This window comes from Dipteris shenzhenensis, chromosome 25 (assembly GCF_047967505.1).
Source record: "Dipteris shenzhenensis isolate YYH24624 ecotype China chromosome 25, Dip_SZ_1.0, whole genome shotgun sequence".
NCBI classification, from domain to species: Eukaryota; Viridiplantae; Streptophyta; class Polypodiopsida; order Gleicheniales; family Dipteridaceae; genus Dipteris; species Dipteris shenzhenensis.
The window spans coordinates 11,099,864-11,110,739 of NC_141620.1; the positions used below are offsets into that span (position 1 = coordinate 11,099,864).

The window sequence follows — 10,876 nt, forward strand, 5'->3', positions numbered from 1 at the left end:
GCCATTTCTCAGGTTAGAGAGCATCGCCTCTTAGGCGTGCATCTCCCAAGGTGTTGGTAGGGTTGTTACTCTACGAACTTTAGGGTGCACGCTATGGTATTCACCTGAATGGCCTGATATTGCTGCCTCGAATGCTCCCACCAATTTGTGGCACCACATCTCATGTTCTTCGCTCTGATGGCAATGATTGAATGCATGCATTTGCAACTGCTACCTTCTGCTGCTCTGTAAGGAGTCTTCTTGCTTCTCAGTGTTTCTCCCTTCGCGAATGTTGTAAAAGTGTCTTTCGTTGCCATTTAGATACTGTGCCATTCCTTTCCTCGACCTATAATATGTTCCTTGTGCCTTGACCAGGCTTTTCAACTTTCTTGTCTCGCAGCTTTTATCTACTTCTCTCGCAAACCATGGCAAGCTGCATGTTGCCATTGACGCCATGGCCACGATTAGTCCAGAATAGACACAGAGAAGCTAGCTTGTGAGGTGAGCAAAGAATAGAAGAGAACTTACTCAAAAGAAGACAAAGCCAAACCAAAGTTTGCGCAAGGTCACGTCGAGGTGCATGCGGGTTGCAGGGTGTTTGTAGGGCGGGGGTAGGTTGCAAGTACTTAATATTCCAAGATTTGATGGGCAAGAGGTGTGAAATTTCAAAATTCATGGGAGTAGCAAAATTTTCAACCGTCGGCTTCCCCCCCTCCGACGATACACGTTAGTAGAATTGGATATCCCAAACAAGTGCAATGTGGCCTAAAATGCTTCAAAACACAAGTAGGCCAAAGAGCGCGCTATCGGGTTTGATGCCATGTATTATGAAATGCGATGACCTGTGCATGGAAAAAGAAACAATTCAAAATTGTAAACAGTGTTGGATTTATTAAAAGAGGCTTTACACATGCACAAATTGCACATTTTCAACTTCTTCTATTTTAGGATGAATTTAGATACCAATATGAACAATTATCAATGTTTTACTCTCAAATAGGTGTGCATCACTTTAGCACAATATTAGAGGTCCATTAACCCATGCCTAATGTCCTCACTTAAGTGTGTCCTTGGGTTGAGAGAAGCTCACGTAGTGTACTTTTGAATGATTATTTGGTTGCATGTATGTATAGAATAAAATTTTGATGTTTTTTAATAAATTGCTATATCCTATAGTCTTCAGGATGCATGCTTCACATGCAACATAGCACTTGTAATGCTTTAACGATCTCATTCCAAAGCCTTATTCCATAATTTTTTGGTCTCATGTTCAATTTTGAAATGTGTACTACAACTTAAAGAAAAAGTTTGCCGAATTCCGTTGAGCAATGCATAAGTTATGGGTCATGCAAGATACCTATATACAAAAAATTTCCTAAACCTTACAAAAAAATGGCTACACCCAAGCAAACAATGACCCCTCTCAATGGAAATCTCTCAAAGAATGAAGCATGATGGATGAAAATCTCTCTCAAATGGGCAAAAACTTTCTATCACTCAATGGAAACCTTTCATCACCAGAATGAAAGAACATTCAATCTCTCAATCGATCTCACAAGAATGGCACCTCAGGGGAAGGCAAAACCATGTGCTCTGATACCATGAACAAATATGGAGAGAGGAGAGGAGAAGAGTGCAGATGAGGAGAGTGGGCACATCTAGAGAGCACACCACCGATGACTAACTGTATACTAGATTTAGTTGAAAATAAAGAAAATATACAAACCCTTTTAGGGCTAGGGTTAGGGTTTCTAACCCTTTCCTTTTTAGCACTCTTTTAGTTAGTGCTATGCACATATGATCACATGATGTTGATATCAATTCTTAATACCTAGGGACTTAGGTTTTTTACAAAAGTGGAACTAGTAGAACACCACAATGTCATTGCTCTGAATTTTCTACTTTGGCTCCACAATCCTCAATAGCATCCTACAAACTATAGGTAGACTACTTCTTCAATGAGCTGTGATTAAAAAAGCATCAAATGGATTTGTAACTGACTAGAGCTTAAGGAAAGAAATGCTCGATGATTTGAGGACAATACATGCCACATATCAAGAATGTCCAATTGATTGGAAAGATATACCACAAGAGGGTCCAACATGGGAAAAGATAAGCGATCTCCAAAAACAGGTTTTCCAATTAATTTTCAAGGATGCACGAGGAGGAGATATTACGTCAACCATAATACCATAAGACCATAACCGTAAGTGAGAATTAGGACATTACATCAACCGTAATACCGTACAGACAATGCCTAAGGATGGAATGGTAATGAGCAGGTAGGATCATTAGAATATGGTCTATGGTTAAGTGTAAAATAGCTAGGGACTACAAATATACCTTGGCCCAAGTATTAATAAGGGATGCAAAGGTTGGGGTCCAAAAGAGGGACTCTACCAATGAGAAGGTTTCCCTATGGGGGGACAATGGCATCCGATAGTGACTCCATAGAAAGGCATAGGGCATGGGGGAGGGTTCCAAAAGAGAACCCAAATGAAGAAGATGTCCCCAAAACACGATGACTATAAGAGGTGATCACTAAGTAGTCCATGGTCTCCAATGGTTGGGTGGTTATGCAAAAGAGAGCCGTCACAATTGTGAGAGGATTCCTAAAAGATATATTAAGAAAAAACTGTACCATGCCAACAAATTCAATGCCATTGAAATCAAGAGAATATTTCCTTGAAAAAAAAAGAGAGAATATTTATGTATTGTGTATGCTTCCGGTATTATGCTTTGAAAGTTGCAAATCATATTTTATCCAAATCTCCAATTCTTAGTTTCAAATTGTATGAACATCCAATGAGCCATCATAATTTGGAAAATCCACTCTTGCCTTCACAAAAGGACTTTGCTTACATTTTTAGAAGATAAAGATGAGTTTCTAATGCTATCTCTTGCTTCTCATAAGCTTCTCCCTCCCATCATATTGAATTGTAAAAAGTGCAAAGAGACTTTGTATTTACAATGGCAAAGGTTACTTGAAATTTTAGCTAGCAACACAAATGATCGATTTTAAAATCCTCCATTATTCTCCAAATTGTAGAAATGTTAGCACCACGTAGATTTTTATTGAGCCATAGCAACCTAAATGTTATTATTAAACCTGCAACTACTTTGCAAAGATGATTACCTTCCCCTGAACATAGGTCGAGACACATAGGCAAAGTATGGTTTTAACCTCAAAAGACTTCCGGGTCTTAGAAAATTGTCCTATGAGAGATTGTCCTAACTTGATAAACTGGGACACTTTACGAATGCTTTACGACTCACTCGAAACCCACCCTCAATGGTGCATTCGACACCCTGACCCTCTTTTTTTACTAAATTGTAGAAATATTGAAGACTATTGAAGATTGTGGGTCACTTCAACACACATTGCAGCGTTTCATCTTACAAAGCATTTTAATGCTACAACAGCTAGAAAAAGGAGCTGAATACATTCATGGCAACCAACACGCTTATGTTGTTTGTGAGTATAGAAAGGTGCAACGTGGGCTTCGTAGGGTGACTAGTAAGACCAGTAGCGCTGGCTTATAGCAAGACTATGACCGCATTGAAATCATTCATTATCCTCCAAATTGTAGAAATACTCATCACATTCTTCTTAAATTATGTGGTGAAGCTAAAATTAAGAATTAAGAATTGATATATCCAATGCAACTCACTTATGTTGACTACAGCATGGGATCGATCTCCAACTCACTCAACTTGTTGAGACAAGTTGTAGAATGTGCTAAAGTAGGCATCATGAACCATTTACTTCATTCAACTTCTTAAATGTACCTGCAAAATTTTCTTTGCCTTCTAAGTTCTGTTTAGTTAGTCTGCTTGCTCCTGGACTTCCTTCAGCAGATGAAAAAGAATCACAATTACACAAGTACTGACTATTTTGCTCTAGCTGGTGACAAGTACATGCCCTCCAATCCAAACAAGCGCTGCAAGCACCAAAAAGGAATGCCACTCTAGTTGAATTGTGCCACTGAGGATGTCATAGCAAAGCACGTTTGCCAGTCTCGTTATCAGAGCATACAACCAAAAATGGAAAGAGCATCCAACCTAGAAAGGAAACCACAGAAAATAGTTGCAAAATTCATTGAGCTGCATGAGCATGTGTACAAGCATAGGTGTACGCATGCGTGCGTGCATGCATGCATGCATGAGAGAGAGAGAGAGAGAGAGAAAGAGAGGGATCACATTTTATCTCCTAAGAAGCCATGGAATCATGGGAGCATGTGGCTGATACTGCCAATATTGCAGCTTCTCCAGCATTTTGACAAATCCACACCACCATTGAAATGGGATTCATTCCGTCATCACTAAGGTTTACAGGTAGCTAGAATATCTGTGGAAATTACACCGTAAAACCTCATGCATTGCATTTTCCGTCACTGGGGGGCAATGCTAATATATCTTCACCCTAGCACCAAAAATTTTCACAAGAGAAGAAAACCCCAAATAAATGACGTAATGCCATTACTTTCTGCAGTAGTCCTGTTATTATTTAATGCAATAATATCATCCTTGAATGAAGGCATGGACAAAGTGCAGGCTTATCCATAGTGATGGCAGTGCAGAGAAACCCAAAATGACTGGGGAGTGTGTAACTTCGACGACAGAATCTCTGTGCTCTCATCTTGAGGCAGCCATAGTCCAAAACCAGTCTGTTTTGCCATATTACAGTGCTTCTAGAACTCTACATCCGACAAACATCCAACAACTCTCTTCATCTCAATCTCTAGACAGCTACATTAGAACCTGCGAACTGTCATGTAGGAGTTACCTTTCAAGTCCTAATGTAAGCACTCATTTTCCAGGTAACATTTCAAATAAACATACAAACTCTATATGATTCAAATAATCTTTTAAGCTGTCACCTTAATGCTCATATTTAAAAAGACAGGCACCGGAGGATCCATTGCTTATTAGGATGTAAAATAAAAACAGAGAGAGAGAGAGAGAGAGAGAGAGAGAGAGAGAGAGAGATTTAAGTTGTTTAAGAGTTGAAGGACTTGTCCCTGCAATTTTAAACCGAACATTAGTTTTGCAATGCCATATCCATCGTTGGCCATCCTAAAAGTTAGAAATAAAGTTCTCTACTAGCAGAAAAAAAGGGATCTCTACACTAGCAACAATAAGCATGCACCACTGAAGAACACCAGATTTCACTGCTTGTAATACAGGCAACCATCAAGGTGCAAGTTCATTAGAGGAACGTCATCCACCTGTTTGACATGAGATCCTACAAGATTTGTTGCATTCCGAGTCCTATTACACACTTTTATCAATATGCTGCTAACTAAATAACGCCATCCTTATTATCTACGCACCCAACTCTTCACCCTCATCCTCATAGTCAGCTTCATCGTCTGCAGTAGCATCCTGGTACTGCTGGTATTCAGAAACCAAGTCGTTCATATTACTCTCCGCTTCAGTAAACTCCATCTCATCCATGCCCTCTCCTGTGTACCAGTGCAAGAAAGCCTTCCTACGAAACATTGCTGTGAATTGCTCAGATACACGTCTAAACATCTCTTGGATTGAGGTGGAGTTACCCACAAATGTGGAAGCCATCTTCAATCCTTTTGGAGGAATGTCACAGACGCTAGACTTTACGTTATTTGGGATCCACTCCACGAAATATGACGAATTCTTGTTTTGTACATTGATCATTTGTTCATCCACTTCCTTGGTGCTCATACGCCCTCTGAACATGGCTGAGGCTGTCAGATACCGTCCATGCCGAGGATCTGCAGCGCACATCATATTTTTTGCATCCCACATCTGCTGAGTGAGCTCAGGAACGGTAAGGGCCCGGTACTGCTGCGATCCTCTAGAAGTGAGAGGGGCGAAACCCACCATAAAGAAGTGAAGCCTTGGGAAAGGGATCAAATTCACAGCAAGTTTACGCAGGTCAGAGTTGAGTTGCCCAGGGAACCTCAGACAACAAGTGACTCCACTCATGGTGGCAGATATAAGGTGGTTTAAATCGCCGACTGCACAAAATGCCAAAACGGCAGCATCAGACAAAAGAGCACCATGGTCGACAAACAAACCAACAAGGAGCTGCAAGGACCACAGAGCGATCCAGGGGCTTACACGTTGGAGTTGTCAACTTGAGAGTGCGGAAGCAGATATCGTATAAGGCCTCGTTGTCTAAGACCATGCATTCATCCGCGTTTTCCACCAGTTGATGGACAGACAGAGTTGCGTTGTAAGGCTCCACAACAGTGTCGGAGACTTTTGGAGAAGGGAAAACGGAAAACGTAAGCATCATTCTGTCCGGGTATTCCTCCCTGATCTTGGAGATCAACAAGGTACCCATACCTGAACCAGTGCCTCCTCCAAGAGAGTGGCAAACCTGAAATCCTGGCAGAAAGACGGAATGGACAGTGAGCAATGTAGGCTACAGTAAATACCTGAGAACAAAACGCACTGCATGACAAGCTAAAACCCAAAATACAAAAACCCAAGAAGCAAACAACGCCAGAAATCCATGAAGCTTATGCGCGTCCAGCTTGAACATACCCTGCAGACAGTCGCAGTTCTCCGCCTCTTTGCGGACAACATCCAGCACAGAGTCGATGAGCTCGGCTCCCTCCGTGTAATGTCCCTTCGCCCAGTTGTTGCCGGCTCCCGTCTGCCCGAACACGAAGTTGTCAGGCCGGAAAATTTGCCCGAACGGCCCCGACCGCACGCTGTCCATGGTTCCAGGCTCCAGATCCATGAGCACGGCTCTGGGGACGTAGCGTCCGCCGCTGGCTTCGTTGTAGTAGACATTGATCCTCTCCAGCTGAAGGTCGGAGTCACCCTTGTAGGCACCGATGGAGTCAATGCCGTGCTCGTCGCAGATGACCTCCCAGAACTTGGCGCCGATTTGGTTACCGCACTGGCCACCTTGGATGTGCAAGATTTCTCTCATGGTGAGGAAGAGAAGAAAAATGCAGAAGGTTGGAGAAAGGAGGGAATGCAAATTATGAGGAGGTGGCGATGGCGATGGCGAAATGGCAGCAGGCCAACGAAGTCTGTGCACAGAGTTGCTGCTTCTTTATCGCACCCAGACCAACTTTTGGTAGGGATGACCTTTCCCTGCCGTCCGATCCTCCCCATCTCACCCCTCCACGTGTCCATCCTCCCCTTTATACCAGGCACGTCCCTGCCTCTCCTCACATGCGTCCTGCCCCCTTCCTTTGAGTGGTTGGGTTGTTTTATTAGTACCTAGGTACCCTTCTTGAATTCCCTCGCCCCTCCTTAGAGCCCGTCCTCCCCATGCCCCGGCGCACCGAGGAATCCCCACTACACATTCCCGACAACAGGGAAAATGGCGGTAGCTTGCCTCGCTAAATAGAGATGTAGGCCCCATGGGTAGCCTCATTATCCTCACCCACTCTCCTTGGAACCGGTTGTAGGGGGTTGAATCGTGCATCATCTTCGCCAGATATCCGAGCCCTTGAGCACCCCTCGAGGGCTCATTTTCAGATCGAGATGTTGAGAGAACCGGTCCATGGGGACTGGCTCTTAGACTCTAGAGTGGGAGTTGTGTCATGGTTGCATCATTAACAAGCAACAAGCTCCTAGAGTAGAAATCGGAGTAAGCACGCAGATAGTATCTAGCATTCAAGCATGTCTGATAACAAAGACCTACCTTGAGAAAACAATGCATTGTATGCTCGACAACCAGTAATGCCAAGAACCGACTCTCATATTTAGACATTCTTAGGTTCAAGGGGACTTTCAAGAACATGAGAAGCATACATCGTATGCAATAAGGTTTACTCTGGTGGTATGACACACTTCAACAAACAATACCTTGTCCTTAGGTTTGCTTCCTTAAGGGTACTCATGACATACCCCTTAGGGAATGGAAATATGTAACCCCTAACCCAAACTAGGGAACACCACATTGGAACATGATGACTAAGAAGGGAGAACAAAGTTTATTGTAACCAAGTTGTGCCATGAGTAAACCACATCATTGCCATGAGGTTGACTAAGCCGCCTATACCCAAAAGCTCAAATGTAGTTCTAGTCAATTAGTCACAAGGGATTCACTATGTAAGAACCCTACCTAGCATGTGTATTTAAGGGACCAATATAAATATCCTTATGTATTTTATCCCATGCTTCATAAACTCTTGAATTTTTTTTCAAAACCCCTTTTATAAGTCTAGTTAGGTAACAAAATGTGTCTATTGTCTTACCCAAAAACCCCTTTTAATTATTGCATGAGGGAGAAGGGAAGAGCAAAGAGAGGGAAGCAAAACTATGGATTTTTGGTTTGCACACCATCGGTATAGGTCTTAGAAATTCCCAATGTTTGCAACAAAAATACTAACATTTAAAGATAAAAACAAAAAAAAGATTTATTTGTCAATACAAGCTTTAAAAAAAACCAGTATAAGTCACATAGATTTAGGCAAGCTTCCAAGGATGTTGAAGAGGTACGGAGATCATGCTTAGAGCTGAACAAGGGACATATCATCCCTAAAGACACACAAGGATAAATCAGCTGATGTCAGAGATAAGGGTGGAAGATGCAATTGTAGAGGCACAACCAAGCATGTGCACACGTGTCATGTTAGAGTCCATGGCCATGAGAAGGGAGTTGCAATCAATTCCCTTGTATGACGGTGCACCTATGTCGAAGCTATAGGCTTGCCTTCTGATCCTAAATTTGCAAGTGACTTACGTGTCATCAAACATCTATGTCTCATCTTTACTGAGGTCAATATATTTCTCATCCAACATCTATGTCTCATCTTTACTAAGGTCAATATATTTCTCATGTCTCATCTTTACATCACTAACAAGAGGAAGTTAATTATGATTTGGAATAGGTTGCTCGCTAAAAGATGTTGCCAAAATCAAATACCATGCTTGATGAGTCTTGGCATGAACTACAATACTATCCATGCTTGTCTTAATCAATGGGTTGAGTTCTAATTTGCCCTCCCCTTTGCATGCATGTGCTTGTATGCATGGAACTCACTTTATGTATGCATGTAGTTTTGTCAACAAGTGGCTACCATCCTTGTCTTAGTTGGGGCAACCAATTGTCACCACAACACCCGCGACATCTAAAGAAGTTGGTATCTGAAGTTCATGCTCGACATGGTATCATTGATCGCAAACCATCCCACTTGAAGGCAAGTAATTGGCAAAAACTGGAGAGATAATGGAGAGTAGCAGCCATCTACGATGAAGAGGCTGTAAGGTCAATGGCCTTGTGAGCTATGCTTGCTGTCCATCATTAGATATTTCTATGAGATATTGGTAATCCATTTTGAAGAGTAATGTTGCAATCTTATTTTTATCATGTGAAAAAGATGGATCTTGTTAAAGGAGACCCCCTGCTCGAGCATTAAAATAAGTTAGGCTATAACTAATTGAAGCCATGTGCTTGCTATAGAGGCACTTTCCCTTAAGCATTATGACAATGTAGGACACGTTTTGTGCATGTATTGGATGCGATAGCCCCCATGAGAGCTATCCATTGTTGTTTGATATGATAGTCACTCTGAGAAATGATTCATTAGTAGATGTGATAGCCACAATGAGAACTATCCATACTCATTGGATGACTTTCCCCAAGGGATTTGTGCAGTAGAAAGCAAAGCCTACGGGAATCATGGAACATGGTAGAGTCTTTGGTATATGTCACAAAGTTCCTTGACATGTGCATGGATCTTGGTATGCCACTCCTTCGGCACTTTAAGGATAATGATCTTGTGGTGGGTGAGATTGCTCAAGGAAAAGGGTTACAAGAAAGATGAGTGAATCTTTGAGGGAGAAGGCAGATAAGTCTTGTATTCTCAATTACAAGTTGCAATGGCACAAACAAGTGGAATATATCTTCTCTGAATCAGTGAACAATGCTTGCAAAGCCCACCCCCCTTTCCACTTTTGTGGCCTCTAGCATTGGTCCATATTAATTTATGTAGAAATTAACCACATCAAAGTGGACCTCTTCTTTGGAATGTCCTTGTGCCATATTCTACCAAACCTGGCTTTCCAATAGTAAATACTATTCCCCAACTTCCATTTAGTGTTTAGGACCCTTATATCACTTATGTACTCAATAGGCGTGGGGATGGGGAGCAAATGATTAGAGCTAACACAACTGAATTCCAGAGCATAATTTAGCATAGTACCTCCCTTCCATTGAGTGTCCCTTGCCCATAGTGCAAGTCGTGAGTTCACCAGATCAGCATGTTAATTTCAAAGTCTACAAGCTCGATAGATCTCCCTTTAAGACATCCATCTGAGCTGATTACTAACCCACAATTGCCCCCAAGTCCTTACCTTTTTCCAAAGAAGGTAAGCTAGCTCTTGATTGCCTCGAAGGCTGACCATAAGGATTTCTAGAGCTAGCTACCCTTAGTGGAGCAAGGCTCTAGGTAGAAAATAGCTGATAGATTAGGGTAGTCCTTCCATTTAGTAGCATTAAAAGGACGAACGAATTGGAAATTATGAGTAAGTAGGTGAGTGTAGTCAAGGTCAGTAGGATGCAATATAGCCTTGATTATCCAAGATGCAATTTGGCAGCCGCATGTTTGATGTCCACCACTCCAAGGCCTCCCTCAGACTTGGATCTGGTGCTGAAGTTCAATCTCACTTTAGAAATTCTCTTGCTCCCTCCCGCAAGAAAGGATCTTCATTTAGCAATAAACTTGTCTAGCCCAATTTTGGAGGGGTGCCAGCAAGACAAGTAGAAAATGATGATAGGATAGATACAAGGGCTGAGAACCATCTTCCTACCAGCAACTAGGTTGCCCTGGTTGAGAATCACCTTCCTACCAGCTAGATACAGTGGTTGAGAACCAATCTTCCTATGAGCTAGATTAACCTCATTTGTCAAGCTTTTTGCTAAACCTAGCCATCACCCATTCCCACC

The 10,876-nt window shown here is 42.1% G+C and overlaps 1 protein-coding gene across 1 annotated transcript; it reads right to left on the reverse strand.

Annotated features, from left to right (window-relative positions):
- Positions 1-5,188: 5,188 nt before the first annotated feature.
- Positions 5,189-7,036, reverse strand: LOC147885448 (tubulin beta-1 chain). The gene is made up of 3 exons (XM_087396868.1): positions 6,511-7,036; positions 6,082-6,351; positions 5,189-5,978 (listed from the first exon to the last, which is right to left on the reverse strand). The coding sequence occupies exons 1-3, from the start codon at positions 6,902-6,904 to the stop codon at positions 5,305-5,307; spliced, it is 1,338 nt and encodes a 445-aa protein (XP_087252994.1). The 5' UTR covers positions 6,905-7,036; the 3' UTR covers positions 5,189-5,304.
- Positions 7,037-10,876: the final 3,840 nt, after the last annotated feature.